The sequence below is a fragment of the Leptosomus discolor genome, chromosome 14, assembly GCF_034619465.1.
Source record: "Leptosomus discolor isolate bLepDis1 chromosome 14, bLepDis1.hap2, whole genome shotgun sequence".
In the NCBI taxonomy this organism is placed as follows: Eukaryota; Metazoa; Chordata; class Aves; order Leptosomiformes; family Leptosomidae; genus Leptosomus; species Leptosomus discolor.
The window spans coordinates 2,411,394-2,431,077 of NC_141404.1; the positions used below are offsets into that span (position 1 = coordinate 2,411,394).

Below are 19,684 nucleotides of genomic sequence, written 5' to 3' on the forward strand. Positions count from 1 at the left end.
AAAAAAAAAAAGCTCTTTTAAAATACGCTTCTAATTCTAGCCATACAGTTGGCCTGCAAAGAGTGCAGAAGCCAGGAATGATCTCTGGAAGGATCCCCAAGGAAATATTTGATTTGGCTCCGAATAGGACGCTTTTGTGCATCAAGACTCAAATAAGATCAGCTGCTTCTCAATCCTTTCTCTTTAATGATCCCATTGATAGCCAAAAGGTAAACAGATGCATTTCTGTCTGTTCTGCATGTTCCTTGCTGGGAATCCAGATTGCTGCTCCAAGAGGTATCAGACAGCCATGGAGGTGACGATGTCGAGTCCGAATCTCCCCGGACAGTTACATCATTTTCCCACACCACACCTGGATTTTTGCTCACCAGAGAGACGTGACTGTCCATTCCAATTCATGCAATCTTCGCAGCTTTTCTGCAGCTCTGCTTAGCTCCCCGCTAGTATCTCATTTGACCAATATCTCAGGACAGACTTACGGCCATCGAACTGTCTTCTGGGGCTACTTAACACAATAATAAGGCAGAATAGAAGAGAGAGGACAAGAAAGCCTATAAAAGAGCATCATCTTTTTCAAGGCCTCTGTTAGGATAGAGATAAGAAATCACTAGAGTAAAGCAGGCTTCCACTGGAAAAAAACCCACATCCTTGGGGGTATCTCAGACAGAAGCATCATCAGGAACTACTGCTCCAGGTGAGCGCACCCTTGCTTAGAAAGGGTCCGAAACAGTAGAGCTGTCGACACCACAAATCCGTTGAAGCAGCTTTGGTCTCATTCTAAGTCAGGAGAAAAGATGTCCTTCTTTTTAAAGAGGGATAAAATAACAAGCTGACCTTGCTTGTAGTCCCAGCACCACAGCTGCAACCTTCAGAGAGAGGGAGGCCTGCTGTTCCTGGAGCAGAGCCAGGACCAAAGGTGCTGAGTGAGGCCTGCCGGCTCGTGGTGGCGCACACAGGTCACCAAGGCACCTAGAAAGGGGCTTGAGCAGAAAAGGCCATGGAGGAAAGCCCTGGGTACACCAAAGCTCGAGAAGGAGACTTAGACTGAGGATGAAGTTGTCATGAAACCTCAGCTCTTCAGGAGCAGCCTGGCTGCTGGCCCCGCAGGTGTGCTCCACCGAGGACAGGCAGCACATCCATCCATCCATCCATCCATCCATCCATCCATCCATCCATCCCCGAGACTCCCAGCAGCCTTAGCTCAGCTAGGAAGACCCAAAGCAATCCAGCATGCTCCCGCCATGAGCCGTCCCACCAGAGCACAGCCCACGCTCGGCAACCGCAGCACTCCACCGCCAAAAGCAGGGAGGAAAAGGGACCATCAAGTCGGGCGCTCCCGGAGCCTCGCACGCCTGAGCTGTGCCTATCCACGGGGAGGGACCCGATGTAAAGCCACCGCACGCCCGCTGAAACACGCCGTGTTTCACTCAAAGCCCAATGCATACCCGAATAACAATAAATAAAGCCAAGAAGTTATTACAGCTCGGCTGATTTCAGAACCGCGCTAACCCCCAGGCTGGTGCTGGCCCCAGGATTTGCATTGCAGAGCACCTCTTCACCTTTCAAAGATAAATAGTCCAACACTGCCGGTGCTTTGCACTGTGAAAGCTCTTGCACGGCTGTTTCACAGTTCATTCCCTGAAGTGAGGAGTGTTTTTAATAACTGTTACCTGACAGGAGTAAGAGCAAAGAGCAAAACCTGTGGCAATACCAGTTGATCCCATTTGGCCTAACAGCTTGTTGTTATTTCCAGACTCTGGAGTTCTTTAAAATTCATAGGGACAGCCTGCAGTTTTAATAGAGGCTACCAAAATCCATCCTAAGATGTATCAAAAAAAAGCACACTTCCTGGAGGGGAATAGGAAACAGCATTTACAAAGGTCTCTCCAGGAATTTTTTTAATTTTTTTTTTTCTTTTTCTTTTTTTAAGATCTTGCTTTGAAGTAGATGCTACCAAAGAATAAGGCTTCCACAGCTCAGCAATATTTAATGTACTTCTACAGCAATGGATGACAATGTTGTTGTTTCAGCTATATTATAACAAAAATATTGTGGTTTTCCTGTATTCTAACAAAAGTAAGTCAAGATTTACATCTCATTCATCTTATTCAGAAGTAGCCCTTAAGCCAAAAACAAGGAAGGGAGAGACCCTACTGCGTACAAAGGACTTCAGTAATGCTCATAGGGTGGCTATCCAGTTGGGACATAAAGAAAGGCCAAAGAAAGATAAAACACTGCTTGCGAAAAGCAGTTTTTCTACAACCATCAGTGAGAGTGGGAAACGTGTACAGAAGATGAGAAACTTCAGTTAAAACCAAGATGAGTGTCCTCACTATCCCAAAGGTCTGGATTCACATTGTAAAGTCCAGCTGGCGAAAATATCCACATCCAATGTGAAAGTACTATCTAAACTGCACAGGAGTGGAAACAATTCCCCACACTCCTCTGCTTTTCCACTTGGTGAAGCACCATCTCAATGATCCCACATACACTACAACAGTTTATTCACTTAGAACTGATTAAAACGATCCACTGGTAATCAAGAGGCAGATGCAGCTCCCTGAAGGAGAAGGGGGAGGCACGCTCAGGCATCACTTTTGGAAGCCTCCATAATACGCAGGCACAAATGGACTTTAACTGCCCTTGTGCCTTATATGAGAGCAACCAAATTTCTATCCGAGACTGGTTAGTAACAGCTTGGGAATACAAATCCCCTTTTCATCCACACAGTGATGAAGCATCCTTCTCCATCCACCCACCAGCATGAGCATCAGGCTGAAAGGATGAGAAGACACGGCCAAATAGGCTGTTTTGAGACATTATGCCACGGCAGTACTTCCCAGAAAATCAGAAGTACACTAGCAGTTTTCCTAGTATTTCCACAGAGAGAAACAGGTTTTCTAACAGGATTTCTAACTTTCTGTTTAAGCTCCACTGTGGGTTGGAGCCTTAATTCTGGAAAAAACCCCAACCTGTGCAAAGCATGAATCAACCTTCCAGATCTCCAAGGCAATAATATCTGCACTACACACCAGCGGGAAAGCAGATGATATGAGTAAAAGGTTCTTGAAATTCATACAAATCACCAGTGGAAAGGGAATGGGAATTTAGGAGGGACACGTTCCCTCCCAGGGGATGTTCTTCAGACCTTGCTTCGTTTGGTTGCCTCAGGCTCATTTAACTACTCGTCTTTAATGTCACCCTTGTAATGATGCTGTTGGTACTTAGACAGCCCTTCCACCAAGGCTCCTTCAATCTTGAATTTACAGAATTTACATCAGCTTTCCTCTCCTTAACGGCATACAGGCAGAAAGAAACTCAGTGAAAGGCAGAGAATAGAGACAATCAAAACTTAAACATTTGACAGAGAAAGACAGAGAAAGTAAGCTAGAGTAATGTAAAAGCTACATACCCACAAATGCACCAATAAATTATAACTGCAGATTTTGTCTCATTTTTATTCACTTACCAAAGGAATACCTGCAAAACAAAATGAAGAAAAAGCAAAAAAATTAAAATCTCACTTGATCAATTGTAGGAACTTATGTCTCATATCAGTTTTATTTCAAACTTCACACATTCTGAGTTTCAAAACACATCTGTCAAGGAGTACGGAAACATGCCTGAACCATCTAACATGCAACTCAAAGGCACTAAATGGTAAATTGCCGCTGCCTGGAAATGCAAGAGCAGCAAATTTCCTTGTTTCTGGGTAAATTAAGCTGTTATTTAGCACTCCAAGGAATTGGCCACCGGTCTTTCAATAAAGATGCTAAAGCAGCACACCCAGAAGAGACAGCGCAGTCCCAAATCACAACAGACATGGGCTTCACAAAGGGCTGCTCCTCACCTTCCCTCTGACTCGAGAGACTCCTCCGAGCGAGCAATCTAGCTGATGGCGCAGCTTAACCAGGTTCTGCGGCAAGATTATTCATTTACGGTTTCTAAAGCACGCTAAGCCCTTCCCAGGCAGAAGGCAACGACCGATGCTGTTAAAAACACGGAGCTTAACGCACACTTCTGCGCTGGTGAAGCCCACGCTGCTGAAAAGCAAGAACTAACTTCTTGCTGGTGAACAAGCCATCGGGTTTTTCTCCCTTTTGAGCGCAGAAGAGTCTAGCCCCACGCCATCTGCTCGCGGAGCGCCGTGTACTAGATGCTCATCAACCCCCAGCGTCTCAGGAAATGCGATGCACGCTCGCTGTACCATTTCCATGGGGATTTTTGCCACAAGCTGGTGCAACATTTAATGTGTTTTTTTAAGCTGGTCTTCTCATTGAAACGGCCTTTAGCCTTAGCTACAACATAGTGAATTTCTGTAAGATTACCCGTTCCGATTAAAAGCAAAACTCAAAGGTTATCAAGTTTGAAGATGTCCCTCTTCAACAGACAGCTTGTGTTTACTCCCATTATGGCTTCAATCCCACACTGGAGCTTTATTATTTGTATTTGCAGCAGCATATTGCATTACACTAACCAAAAAACCAAAAAACCAACAAAAAACAAACAACCCCAGAACACCCCCCCCCAAAAACATACTCCAGGCTTTTAAAGATTTTCAGAAAGATTTGCTTTCACTGGAAATGTCCTAAATAGGTGTGCAAATTTTATACTCACACGCATGCAGTTTGAATAGTTCAACAATCGATCAATCTAAATATTTTACTACATATTTATGTACAATTTCATACGTGACTACTGATGTATAGAGAGCAGTAACTTTAAAATGCACAACAAGCTTTAACTTTCTTAATAGAAGTGGCTCTTTACAAAGATATCTGTCATTAAGGGCAACCTAACTTTGCTATTCTCCACCACAGTTGTGGTGCAGTTAAACATAAACTTGTACGAATTATTCTTATTTCTTGGCAGAAGTTAAGAACCCCCTGAGGCTCATTTAAAACACACACACAGAGACATACACAAAATGAGGAATTAATAAAATATTGTATTCTTCTGAACCACATTAAGTTTTCTGACGTGTGTCTGTTGCTGATTACATCAATCTAGGCTCCATAACTTGTCATGTGATGACAGGCAAACACTTGTGAATTTATTTCTCTGAAGAAGCCCGCGATACAAATGCCAAGGAAACCAAACCAAATGGCCCACTCCAAAAACATAAAAGCAGCAGGGCTTCTTGCAGGGATGGTTTGGGTTTTTTTATAGGTACAAACAGGCAGGTACCCAGTTCCTGCCAACTTCAGGTTGTAGTTTGGAATCTAATTACCATTCTTCCTTCGCAAGGTCCTCTTCCTCGCTTACATGCTGTCAACAGAAGTGTTTATTAAACAAAAAACTGATTTTTTCCCCTACTGCCTGCCTTGGCACTTGAAACATTACCGACAGATAACGACAAATGAAAACATGGATTTGATTTTGCGGGTTTGGGGTTTTTTGGCAAATTTCAACAGAGTAGCTTTTGATCGGCACATTGTCAAAACCAGAAATTTTGCAAATTCAAAGTATACTCCATTCGGATTTTCTAAATCAAATTAAAACGTGATGTCATTTCTGTTTTCACGTTGGAGAAACAACGTAATTAGCCATGACTTGTCATTAGAGGCAAATTCACCTCACACTCAGAAGACTGTAAGTATCAGCAAGGAAATACAAGCATCATCAAATATTTGGGTTAAATTGTTTTCACCGCATTGTCATGCTGATTAATTCTAGCTCAAGTATATTCCTGGAAAGCAAAAATTGATGGCAAAACAGTCTAAAATGCGCGAGCACCACTGTTGCAAATGAACAGCGAGCTCCCAAGCCAACCTGGCAGAAAACACCACCTTTTCTGCATAACATCTTTTTTTCCTGCATGCAAAGCGTGCGGGATGATGGTTTCTATCGGCTCAAGGAGGAGGAAACACCGATCGGCCAGACTTAACCAACAAATTTACATTCCTTCTCAGCTCACCTACCCTATAGCTACACAGATTATTTAATGCAAGAGTTATAAGAGGACTCCCTGTCCCAGACAAGTCTGTAAAACACAGCAAAATTCCGAAGCAAGTCCATTAAGAAATAGTATTAGAACACAGACAGGAATGCTTATCTTTACATCTATTGATGCTTATTAGGAAAATACATCCGTATTTATAATCAAAAAAAAAAGAAAAAAAAACAGTCCTACCCACCGACCACAACCTGGCAGTGCCCAACACCACCAGATCCTTCCAATTAAACAAATTTCCACCGGCAGGATAATTCCCTGCTGCATCCCTAATCCGCAGCTGGTGTTAACAGCTCCTCTCACTGCTCTCCATGGAGAGCATCCTCTATGGGAAGTGAACCCAGATGTCAACTTTCATCTCCATTATGAATCTCTCTTTATTCTCTGGGCTGTATAACTTGGGATGGGGGGAAAAGGTATTTGGGTAGCACAGACACACTTTCTACTCTTCATCAGGATACGGCTCCAAAATCTGCTGTACCCAGGTTTCCACAGCAGCACCTCTCCGCAGTGGAAACCAGGTAGAAGCTACACCATGAGTTATCTCTTCCCTGTGATATCTTGACTACCCCTTTCTTCCCTCTAGTACCCAGGCAGGGAGAGAAGGAAGCAGGAGACCATCTCCCCAGGAGACAGCAGCAGCCTCAGACCCCAGCAGTCAATCAAATGGACACACAACTGGCAGAGCGAAGAGCCTCCTTCCAAAATGTCAGTAACAGGGAAAGCTGGAGGAACTGCCTGCCATAAATCCAGGCATTGCATTCGGGGAGAAAAAAAAAGGGCTAAGCCATGGATATATAGAAAATGTGGGAAATCCACCTGTCCCAAGACACGACTGACTGCGCGAGAATCACCTCTGACAGAGCCTGTCTAAGCAGCGATGGAGACTCCATCTCCCTCTCCAGGTATTCAGCCTAGTGCTCCTCCGTATGTACATTCAGAAGGCTTTTCCTTATGTCCAACCCATACCTTCCTTTCCACCACGTAAACCAAACAGCTTCTTGTCCTATCCACGTGGAGACAGCAAACCCAGAGAACGGCCAATTTCCATCCTCTCTGCTGCTTTCATGCACTTGAGTATCTTTGTCATCTTTCTCAGTTTTCCTTTCTCTCAGCTAACCAAGCTCAGCTCTTTCAGCTTTTCACCACAACAAGCCACTTTCTTCCCTGCCGCCGGGGCTTGCGCCTCTTCTCTGCACGGCGTGGGGCCGTGGCCACTTCCAGCACAACGTGACAACCAGACACGAGATGCTGGCTGACACCTCCCCAGCTCCAAGAAGCGGAAAACCTCATCCATGGCTGTCTTGCACATGACGCTCCTAAAAGTTACTGGTTTTCGTGCCTGAAAGCTTGTTTGGCGAACCACAATATACCAACCAAATTAAAGCTGTAAACACTTCAGGACAAAAATAAACCATCTTTTCAATCTGTGTGTATACATACACATATATACACACACACACACACACAGAGTACCCAACACCTGGGGATATACTTCCTCAGCACGCTGCCTCAAAACAAAGCAGCCAGTTGGCAAACATCACTTGCAAGAGACCGAGAGTCCATGAAAACGAGATGACAGAATTAGTCTCGTGCACCATTAATTTCAGAACATCATTAACTTAAAAGTGTGGGGGTAAGAAACATTTTTGACAGCTGGTTTCAGTTGCTGCCAAGCCTTTAGTATTGCACAGCGGTCGTGGGGGGAGGAAATAAGCTAGAATGGTAGTAAATGAAACCACTCGTCTGGTTTCTGGATTCACTTTATTGTGGTCACAGATCTCTAAAAACTGGGATTCTGCGCTCTGTAATTACAACAACGACATTTAAATGGAAGGAACAGGGATAACATTAAGAAAAAAAAAAGTGCTTGAGGATGAGGATCACTCCTCAGTTTGCACATGGCGCTGGGAAAGCTCCTGAGCGGAGCTGGAGCCAACCAGCGGATGAGGAACGGGACGGCTGCCTCCTGGAGCCTCCTCACACCCGTGCCCCAGCCCAAGCAGCGGCGACGTGGTCGGGCACCGCCGCACGGCTCTCGCCGCGGCCGGGCAAGCGGCACTCCCAGGCAGCCAGCCATCGAAGCTCCGCTTTAGCTTCCCCTTGCAAGGCAGGGAACCAGGCTTGGTTAAGGAACCAAATGTGAATTACCCAGCTAAGCCCCAACACTCACCAACTGTTCTGTCCGTGCTCATCTCCAAAGCTAAAGACTATGACAAGCCCTGGCTTACGCGACTGTGGAATTTGCCAAACTCAAGGGAAGACTGCTTTGGTTAAATCCTTCCAGTGCCAAAAGCAGATGCTGAAACGGCAGTCTCGTGAATCCTGCTCCGAACTGCTCCTCGAGCTGGACGGTGTGTCCGAGGCGGGAAAGGTGAGAATGGGAGCCGGCAGCAGGACGGTGACCGCAGCAGCGCCGCAGCTCCTCCGCCCTGCTTCACCCCGCCGGAGCCCGGCAGGAGCTGCACCAGGCTGCCCGACCTGCCCAACTGCTGCATTTCCCTGGGCAGAAACAAACTGGAAAAGTATGTGCACAGCGAGTGAAAACAGACACTGATGGGAAATAAAGGGGTCAGCATCGGCTCGAGCACGTTCAAGGCCTGGAACAGGAGGTCAGTCCCACGGGCACGCACGGGCAGGCAGCACGAGGGCTGCAACCCTGCTCTGCCAGGACCAGCAGCAGAAAGGCTTCGGATCTCTGCTGCCAGCACTCTGCAAGGTAAAATCCCAGGAAAAGTGCATTTCACTAATTCCATTCCTTGATTTAAAAAGAAAAAAAAAGGAATAATTTAATTGCATGAATTACTCTCTCTCTGAGGGCTGGTCCCCCACTGCCAACCATTCTGCAGACTTGAGTGCGATTCCCCATTAAAAGGGGAAGTCTGCAGCAAGGCCGCAGGTTTCAGCGAAAGCACGGTCATTTCCTCTACACCGAGTTCATAAAGACACGAGTTACTCTAATGCAAGTTTCCACCTACTTTCTACCCCAGACCCTTTCCCCAAGAGAGCTTGCTTGTTTTTGCAGTCGCTTGCCTCCCCCTTCTCCAGGACAGAGCTGCTGTTTACCCAGACAGACCTGGAACTTTTCTCCAGTAACACGGCTCAGCCCTGCAAATAACTCTGGTTGTGCAGTAACCCCAGCCCAGCGACGAGCCAGCACCCCTGGTAGCAAACACTGTTCTCAAGAATAAATTTCTGGATTAAGACCCTTAGGGAAGATGGTAAACAGAGTTTCCCCCACGGCTTGGACCCTTCGCTAACCCCTGATCGCTTTTCGGCTGTACCAATCACTGTATTAACATTCTTTCCAACCACAGCTGTCTGAGAAGTTGGACGAGTTAAACAACATGAACGTGTGCTGGACCAGACTGGGTGCATGAAGCTATTTGGCAAGTTAGAGTTTTTAAAAAAAAAAAAGAAAAGAAAAGAAAAAGAAAAAAACATTATTCATTCTTTTCCTAAATCTTTCAGCTGTGGAATCAATACCCAAGTCTACATACTCCATACAGCTGGCAATTAGATGTGCCAGATAATAAGCAATTAAAAAATATTTGTCTCTGTCTCTGGCAAAGCCCTGTGGTACATCAGACACTGCACAGCCACGCCACTAACCACATAATCTTCTGATAATTTCTTTGCTCTCATTTTCTCATTGGCCATGATTTGCAGAAGTGATTGGAATCTAGAGACAGTTTGTGCAAAGGAAATAGCGGGGTGTTATTAGCTGTCCACAGAGTATACACAGCTCCCCGCGCCACGGCTTTACCCCATATCCCATTCCAGTTGCTGCTGATGTTTTAACATGTTCTTCTTGTGAAACCAAGGTACGGGCCGGGGAGGCACGAAGGAGATGAAAGAATATTGCTCCGTGCCTTTTGCTGACATTCGCTGTGCTATCAGAGCATTACGCTCTACGATCTTAAGTCATTTTCTCAGGCTTTCTGCAAAGCGAAGGAGCAGACACACGCCGCGGCTTTTCTGTGCTTTCCTAACGCTACCTAGAGGTAACGGTCCTGACATTCAGACAGAAGTGATTACTGGGATTAACGTGATAAAAACATCATGAACCAGGACTCAGAGGGCAATTCCATAGCACGCATTTAACAGACAGAGCAGAGGTTGGGGCAGGAGGAGCTGGCTGGCAATGGGATGCTCACAGGAGCAGCATCCGAACACCCGCTGTGGTACAGACGTAACGCTACAGCCCCTGCACACACCTTAAGGGCACCCTCAGCATAAGCTGTTTTCCAGTGTAGACAAAGACATGATCTCTTCTCCATATGGTGAATCAATTTTTATAGACCTCTGGCTATCCTGCAGCCGATTTAAATAAAAGAAAACCCTCCAAAGGTGCTGTTCTTAAGTGAAGCGAAGCCAGTAATTACAGCAAGTCAAAACACTACGTGCAATCACCACGTAAAATTATTTAAATTCCTCTTTAGTTTCCCTCTTTTTAAACCTATTTAAGTTCCTACAACCATTCACGTTATTCAGATGACATTAATCTTAGAGGCACTACTTGCTACAAAATCAGCAGTAACGCTGCAGTTTCCATGCTGCAGCTGCTCAAGAAACCCCGGCACACCATTTTACGCCTCTTCCCTTGTTTTTCATATCACGTTTCAATGGCAATGGTTTCAAAGTCAAGTTAGACTTGCCACGGGTCAGCTCTTCTCCAGGAATATATTCACAGAAGCAGGCAACGACCAGATCTGGTGCAGCCCGAGACCCCACCGAAGCATCCCCTGACAGCCCTTTTGGCAGCTCTTCTCCTACCCTCAGCTCACGCAGATCTTCTCAAATTCATAATAGAGCTGGACCCGGCTTCTTAGCCAGGTTCACCTCCGCCTGCCTTTTGGGTCCGCTCCACTCATGCAGAGTAACGCACGGCTTTTGGAGCAGATGTGGGCAGGAGCTCGCTCAAACCTCCTCGGACACCCTACGGCAACCGCGTTCTTTGCTCCTACTTGCCCCTTCAAAAAGGCCAAGCTAAACTACCGGCACACAACCCACTGCCACCTGCATTTAGCTTGGCTTCCTCAACCAAGACAAGTAACCTCACACTGCAGAGCCCACGTTTACAGGTCTTGGGGACTACGGCAGGCCAGCTGGCCACGGCATCAACCTCCTCCTTCCCAGCCACGCTGATGCCAGGCGAGGAGATGGCAATGGGCTGGCCCCTCTCAAGTGCTCCTGCTAAACCAAAAAGCCAGCCTAGGGCAGGGAGGGGAAACCTTACACATACTGGGGCGGGGGGGGGGGAAACGCTAAATGATTCCTTTCTGACATCAGCCATGATTAAATTTTAATCTCTCAAACAAAAATATGGTTCTCATTAGCCTCATTAGTTCCCAGTTGTACTGCAAGGCAGCAGTGTCACATGGTATTAATCTTTGTTTTCATTAATATGTCATATCAACTGCTCACGGCTGCTCGCAGCATTCTTTGAAACCGATACGCTCCCTCTCTTCTGTGCGAGTAGGAAGTGCCAAAAAGCAGCTTCCTCGACAGGAAGGATGACCCCCTGAGATCCTTCAACTTTTGGTTTACGTTTCTAGAGATAATCTTTTCTTTCTGGGGAAAGAGGGAGGGGAGTTTGGAGTAAAAGAGATGCGAGGCTGCGATCCACAATAACAAAGAAATTCCTGAGGTTTATTGCCAAGGCCAGGGCCAGATAAAGGAATAAGATATTCTAAGTTTTCTTGTTGTTGTTGCCATTGGGATATTTTTGAGAGCTAGAAAAATAAAGCAAGGTTGCAAAAAGGGTTCTTTGCAAGCAGGTTATCTGCAAAGCCCTTAGCAACTTTCACATGACCCCAATTTAGCATATGCATCAAGGTGATATTCGTTATTGTGATTCATCTAAAATCCTGGATAATTTTTTTTTAATAAACAAAATTGTACACTGGATTCAGGCACAACATTAATTTTTGCTTGCACTTCAATATCTGCAAAGCTGACATCAATTAAGTCCTACAGCCCCTCACTACAAGCTTGTAGGACTTCCAGACAGGCAGATAAAAGCAGGATACGGGCTGATGGAAAGACCTTGCCAAAGTCACACAGTTAAGCACAGCCTGACACGTCCATTCCTGCCTGTACAGTGAGGTCTCTGAGAACTTCCCAAGCGAACCAAGCATACTGATGAAACCCAGGACATGCAAGTTCCTGCTCCCTACTTGCACGGCTCCTGATCTTTCAGTGTTTGCTTGCTCAGGGGCAGTCAAAAAAGCCTTACTGAATGACCCATGCTACTTAATAAGACGCGTGGATATGTTCATTCACCCTTGATCTGGCTCTGGTCTACTGGAAGCTCAAAGGGTGATTCTTCCATCTGTATTTTGCATGTCAGACTAGGACTCTTTAAGCCATAAAACGAGTATCTCCCTAAGTGCTGTGCCCTCGTCCTAAGAGGGTCACAAACCAGTACGCTTAAAAATGGGAATGATGTTTTGCCAAATCCAGCCCACAAGTCACACGCTGTCTGTTTTACAAGCTGGAATAAGACACTCAGCAGAGATCTGCTTCTAACCTTTACCGGATAGGATGACACTAGACAAAAACCCAAGTGCTTTAGACCAAAAACCCAAAGCTGTAGAATATGAGGAAAGAAAGTGCAGAAGAGGTCCGTTTAACGGCCACTAATGCTCTCCCGGAGAGTGAAAACACCGCCCTGAGCATCTCATCAGCCCCCTAGCATTTAGTGGAGTTCAGCCTGAACCAGTCCCCAGCTCATCCGCTACCACACAGAAGACTGTGATTAAAGTCCTGCACAGGTCAAGTGGTTTTTAACAAGACATACAAACCACAAACCCTCCATGACATACAAGTCTTTCTCTGTTGTAAATGAACTTCTGAGGACGGTAATTTAATTGCAATTAATTTACATGCCTCAGAGACATGCTTTCATGACCTGCAGTACACCTGTCCCTCCAACAAGTCCTTAATAGTGAAGTTACAGGCTATTAATATTATGTTCAATCAGCTAAATGTGAAAAAAACACCAGGAGTTGGGGCCAGAAAGCCAGAGGCGTGTCCTCCTGTCCGTGCTCTAGAAAAGCGTGGCAGCATCTGCAACTACATGGAAACCACCCGGGCAAGCGGGCTTCGAAAGGCTGGCGAGCACAGCTCCACCGGCACTCGCCCGCAATCCCTGGGGTTGTACGCTGGCGAAGCACTGCTCAGCTTCATGTGCCTTGCAGAAAAAAACAAACAAAAAAGGTGTGCTGCTTAGCCTTATTTTACCCTAAACACCTGTGAGCAGTAGCTCCACCAACACTTTCCACAAGGGAAGAACACACTGAAAAGAACGCTGTAGCCACCTCATGCTATAACGTTTTATTTATTGGCTTGTTTAACCTATTCCCTTGAGCTCTTGTAACTCTACCAGAATCTTAGTCATGAAAGAAGAAAAGGCAATAGGATTTAAAAAACCCACAATTCTAGCATTTGTATCAAGTGTCTTACAAACTGTACTCTCTAACAGGGGGCAATATGCTTTACAAAATGAAACAATACAACAACCAAGGGAAAGGAAGATTTTCAGATGATATTTGAAAATCCGGGGGGGGGGGGGGGGGGGGGCGTTGTTCAGTGAGGAAACAACAGAAGAAGAAACAGGAGATCAGTGGCAGAGTAGCTTAAAAGTTTGTTTATATAAGAAAATGTAATAGCTCTCTGGAGACACCTTACTGTGGGATAAAAGTGATTTTATTCTAGAATTACAAATTCACTTTAGAAGTGCATTAGTTATTCTGGTACCAAAATGATTTAACTTCTGCCGGAACGCCTCTCCTGGAGAGCTTGTCCTGACAGAGGACCTCTGCTGCCAGTGGTCCATCTCTGCAGACCTATGCCCCAGCAGAAACCAGAGGGAATAAAACCACAAATGGAGGTTTCATGAGGTCACCTGCAACAAGGATTTTTACTTGTAAACAAAGGGGCAGCTTTTCCCATTCTTGTTTAAACAATCCATTATATTAATATTCAGCAGGGAGGAAGCAGGGAGAAAGGCAAAGCCCTTCGTATCGGACCTGCGGAGCCGCACTGTTCTTCCAACGACTGAACCTAGGCAAGCAGGATTTGCAGCCTGCAAAACGGACACTGATGTATAGGGAATTCCCACAAAGTCTTTTTAAGTGCCTTTAGCTTTGTTAAATAGCTTCTATTATACTCAAACTCGGGCCTCTTTTTACTATTTCTATTCTACTGAAATTAGACATAGTCTGCAGAAATTACAGGAAAACTCAAGGCTAAAATTAACATAATGATTTAAGCACTTCACCCAGCCTATGGGTCAGACATTAAATATTCTTTTGCACTGGCAGATCTTTAGATTCTTGACAGCCTCCTCCTACTTCAGAAGGAAATGTGCAATTCCAGTATTTTAAGACAGACACGCTGAGCTTCTGATGCAAGCGTGGCACCATCAAACGCACGCCCCATGACCCACAGAACACGTCCAGGTTTAGTCTGAGCAGACCCCAAATACCACCGCTGTTTTGGGAACAGAGTGCCCAGAATTACAAAAGCTTCCCTGTGCGTTCCACTTTCGAATTTGGCAAAGGCACTCTCGGCCCTGCATTTCACAGGTACCAACATTAACATGCTGTCCTCTGAAAGGCAGCCTAGCTTGGAGAACCACCGAAGTGCACCTCATTTCAGACCGTTCACCTGCGCTTTGGCAGAGCCAACACTGAACTGGCAAAGTCACGAATTCAGGGCCAAGACAACACCCCGTCCCCAGCTCTCAGGATTTTAGGTTGCCAAAGTAATCCTTATCCAGCAAAATCCATTACAAACAGCTCACATCAGCCTGTTCCAGGAGCAGCTTTCCTGAGGGTTATAACACCCTCCAAGACCTTTAGCTGGTCCCTTGCCACGCTGGCACAGCAGGCTCAGCTGTCCCCAGGCACGCAGTGTAGCCCCCAGCTCACAGGTGGGGGTCAGCACTACCGGGGCAGCCAGGCAACAAGTCCTGCCCTTCAAAGGAGATGGTTTGCTCTTCTAAAGCTTCCTCTGACTCTGAGCCCAAGCCAGCTGGACAGCAGTTGAAAGACTCGCTCCTTCAGCAGCACCCGGTATCTGGAGACCGCAGCCCAAAACAAATAGAAACATTTAAAATTAAAATAGAAAAAAGAAAAGGCGATAAAAGGAATAAATTGTTCCTCACTGACCTAAAGAAGAGAACTCTATTCCTCCTTATCACCCCGTATCTTCCTTGAACTGGCTTCCCAGGCAACTACTGCAAAGGGTTTTGCTGGATCGGGGCAGCCCACGGGTCCGGGCACAGCCCGGCAGCACCAGCTCGCAGGAGTCCCTGCCTGCCAGCTGCAGAGGAACATGAAGAAAGATGGCACAATAACTACAAAACAATGTGGCCGCTGGAGGAATTTCTTCCTCATTTCAGATGCCTCTTTGCTGAGCTCTCTTGTAACTCTGATCAGGAATGCCTGACGACATTGTCCTTTCCCCCTCTATAAGAAGTCACTGTGGTTTTCAACAGCTGCTTTGAAGAACAATCAGAACTCGAGCTAAAGATGCCTTAAAGAACAATCAGAACTCGAGCTAAAGATGCCTTAAAGAACAATCAGAACTCGAGCTAAAGATAGCTATCAAAACTTCTAAAGATGTCCCTGCTCACTGCAGGGAGGGTTGGACTAGATGACCTTTGGGGGTCCCTTCCAGACCAATGCATTCTATGATTCTATGAACCAAAACCTCTCAATCTACCCAAATTTGAGAGCAAGAAAAAGTTAACAGACCATCTAACGCCACCTACGAACCAGGGTGAAAAGGGAGTTTTAAGGCAAATGCTGCCACCCACCCACCCACCCACCCACAATCAGCAGCAGAATTCACGAGATTTCAGGTACTCTCAGCTCATCCCTCGTGCCACCACAATTCCCTGAAGGACAGAGAGAAATTCGTTAATCCCCGCTTTGCTCTCTTCCCCATGTTTACTTGTGCTGCAGGTACCCAGCCGCCCAGCATCCCCTTCTCTCCAGGAATTGAATGTCACACTGTATGCACAATAATAATATGGTTTTGACTACCCAGTGACCCATTTCGGAGATTCTAATGAAAAATGTAACCACAGCTGAATGAGCTGTACTGCTGGGTTGCTTTGATTCTTTTCCCCCACCCCTTTACAAGAAGAACCCAATTTCCTGTTTAATATATTCGATGCCACAATTAAGAAGAGATGAAGTTGAGGCAATGCCTCCCACACCCCCCCTTATTTTTTTCTCTCGCCCCTTCCCCAGAAGAACCTGACCCATTCCCTTGGTGTGTTATTGCTGTGCACCAGGAGCCACCTGCCTCTGCCAGGGCAACTTTTACATTCCAAATCTGAAGTAGCAAAGGAGGAAGAAAATACAGCCTTATCTCAAATATCAAGAGTCAATTCCTTTCAACCACAGCATCCACAAAAGGCAAACTCTGGGCTCCACTTGCATTCCTGCTGGCCAGCTCATTGTCTTCAGAGCTGCAGAGACCGAATGCTTGGCCACGAGCTTCTAACCCCCCTCAGGAAGAGGCATTTGGACATGGTCTGCTGGACACTGGTGGTGGTTTGGCACAGCAGCAGCAAAAGGCTCCCTCCTCTATCCCCCACCCTTCACCTCTCCCTTAAAGACCTGAAAGATGACAAAAAAAGCCATGCAGCGGACAGGCACAACAGGATTTCTTTTGGCAAAAACTCAAGAGTTCTGCAGGACTGTCACCCCCCCAGCACCGGCAGAGAAGACATCACACCTCTGCCTTCAGTCTGCCTGTACCAGGAAAAGCAACTGGGAGCAGAGGACCAGCACAGAGCACGACAGCCCAACGAGACACAAAGAACACGCTCCAGCCAGCTTTTTTTTTTTTTTTTTTTTTTTTAAATCAAAACTATAGCGACATTACAGCCCCACCACAGCCACAGCGCCAGTACAGGGAGCACTCCAGAGTGCCTTGCGGGCACTAACGAAGCAAGCTGTCATGCTAACGTCTTAGTTAGCCCCCTAATTCAGGAGCAAGACAGATCAAACCTTCAGCCTCGGGAGTCACTGCTGGTCCAGCTTTCAGCTACAAAGCGTTTGCAGCTTGAGGGGGAAGTTGTTAAGGGTTTTTTCCCTCCCCCCCAAACAGAAATACAAAGAGAAAGAAGTCAAGGAACACATTCAGATTTTGCTGCTACAATGACACAGGCTCCTGCATCTCTGGAAACGAGAGCAGGACGATGCTTGAATTCTTGCCCTGTAACACAAATCATCTAGAAAAATAGACGAGTGATTTTTGGAATAACTTGAAAATGGGCAACGGAAAACTATCCACCAAGTTATTTTTCATACTTTGTGGCTTTCTTTCACAGTCCTAAGTTCATGCTGAGTTAAGAGCTCAGAGAATAGAGCTTTTCAGAAAACCGAAGTGTTCTCCTTCACCCACTTACATACCATCTGGAGTAGGACAGGAACGAAAGGGACAGGACAAGACACAGGGCTGCCCAAGCACATGCAAATCCTTAAAACTAAATTCACTAAGCCCATCTACAGGAAAGGTGTTCTGTCATGTGCTGTAGAGCCAGAAGATTTGGGAAGAACATCCCAGTGACACAGCTGTATCACATCCACAGCTTGGGCACCTCTTCATAGCACAGCCTTTTACTTCCCCAAAGTTACCGCGTCACCTCTGCTACAGGCAGTGAAGAGGTGAACTAATGAAATTTGGGGTTCTAAGGGCCCCAATCCTCTGTCAACCAATGTATTTGGGGCCTTCACAAGGGTGAGGACCACCTGAAGCCTTTCCTTTCGCACCACAGCCTTTCCCTGCAGCAAGGTGATATGCAGACAGTCACTATTTCTCCATTACTTCTTTCCCCACAGGCTTTGTGTACTTACCTTGCGCGTTCCAGCCCTCCTCTGGACAGGCCTGAAAACTGAGACATCATCTCAAAGGTAATTATTAGGGGACCTTCCTTGCCACAGCCATGAGGGAAAGCAGTCCACAGCAGGGACAGTGTGCAGCGTGGCACATTACGCAGTCAATTTGTCTCTCTCAGAGGACAGAAATCGGGGCAGATATCCTGGGTAAGAGAGAGAGAGAGCAGGGGCATGCCCATAACTCATTTCTGCCAAATGCTTCCCTCACCTCACATTCCTACATCGCTCCTTACCAGATTGCCAACCTCAAATGGTAACAGAAACTCAATGTGTGCAATGAGCAGCAAAAGATTACAGAGAAAAACAAAGCAGAGAGATCGTTAACCTACCAGATCTGTCCAACGTTGACAAACGAGAGGTAGAGAACCCACAGGACAGCCATGAGGATCATGTTTGCGCATCCAGTTACCAATACGAAGGCTGAAGTTGCCAGGCCCAACAGAGAGAGGCAGTCCAAGGCGCTGTCCATGTCTGACCAGTCCAGAAACCAGATGATTGTCGGTGCATAGCTCAGCGCATCCAGGTTTATCTTCCCTTTGAAATACTTTTTGACATCCTGCAGGTACAGTTTACAAGGGAGCAGCCCCTTCTCTCCTATTAGCTGCTTGTTTTGATGATATGCCACCAGGAAGGCCACAACTAGAGGAAAACAAAGACGGGGAGGAAAAAAACAATATTAGAAATCATCCAGGCTGAAGTATTTTGAGTCCAGAGTTACAGAAGTATATTCATGCCTCGGGAAGGAATGTATTCACATGTCATCATCTCTATTAAAACACAACACAGTGATTTCTATTAACCACGATGCAGAAGGCAGAGGAATTCTATAAATGCTGTCCCTGCCTTCAACACCAGGAAATGGCACAGAGTCTGTTTTGAGATAATTTTCTCCTCAACAGCTGTAAGGGACATGCCACTTGCTTCAGGCAAACTCAACAATGCACTTCTGGGAAAAGCTCCCTGTAACTGAGCGACCTGACCCAATGCAGAAGCAGGAGGCGCAGCCCAGCTCTGCCAGCCTCTGCGTGACCCGAGGTTAGCCACACACGCTATTCATCTCCTAATGCAGATGAGGAAAACAGCTTAATTGCGCTGCAGAGAACGAGTGAAAGCAATGCATTAATTTCAAGACTTTCAGAAGGAATTTCCTTTTTACAAAAAAAAGTCGTTTGGAAAGGAGACACCAAGAAACCCTCGGTTCACGCACCGATACCGGGAAGCGCCGCTGAAGCGGCCGGCAGAGCCCACACAGCTCCCTTCAGCTCTGCGGCAGCGAGGACGCAGCTGTACTTGCTGACCCCTCCTATTCCACTTCCACAAAACATTCTGCAGCGCAAACCGACAACAGCTCCAGCACGGGTTTTGTTGTTGATGGTGATTTACACTGTCTGCTGTTCCCAGGACAAATAACCCACAACAGACCGACGGCAGGTTGTACCCGCAAGGTTATGCTTTGACTTTAGAGGACAACATACCTCTATCTTTACGTAACACTGTCTGTCCACCTATCAAGTAGGGATTATTTCCTTATATTGAAAACACCTAATATTTCAAAATATTGTTAATGAGACAGCTTAAACTCACACAGACCATTCAAGAGGCATCCAAAGGACACCTTAACTTCTTTTGGCAGCATAATGGTTAACAGTTATCCATCACAATTGCAGAATACAGTAGTTACGCGATGGGTTGACCTTCTGGATCTTCTCACATCCTGGTAGGTTGGAAATACAAAGTCTTAATATGTTCCTGTCCTCTAAATTGCTACTTTTTACATGTCACTACAGCTCTCTCATTTATAGTGTCTATG

General features: G+C 46.1%; 1 protein-coding gene across 1 annotated transcript in view; it reads right to left on the bottom strand.

The window, feature by feature from the left end:
* Positions 1-19,684, bottom strand: part of LMF1 (lipase maturation factor 1) — a 204,268-nt gene that overhangs the window by 175,173 nt on the left and 9,411 nt on the right. Inside the window, exons 2-3 of the mRNA XM_086473106.1 lie at positions 18,204-18,513; positions 3,470-3,480 (exon numbers count right to left, since the gene is read on the bottom strand). Of these exons, the coding sequence (XP_086329232.1) occupies positions 3,470-3,480; positions 18,204-18,513 (321 nt within the window). The remainder of the gene's footprint in view (positions 1-3,469; positions 3,481-18,203; positions 18,514-19,684) is intronic.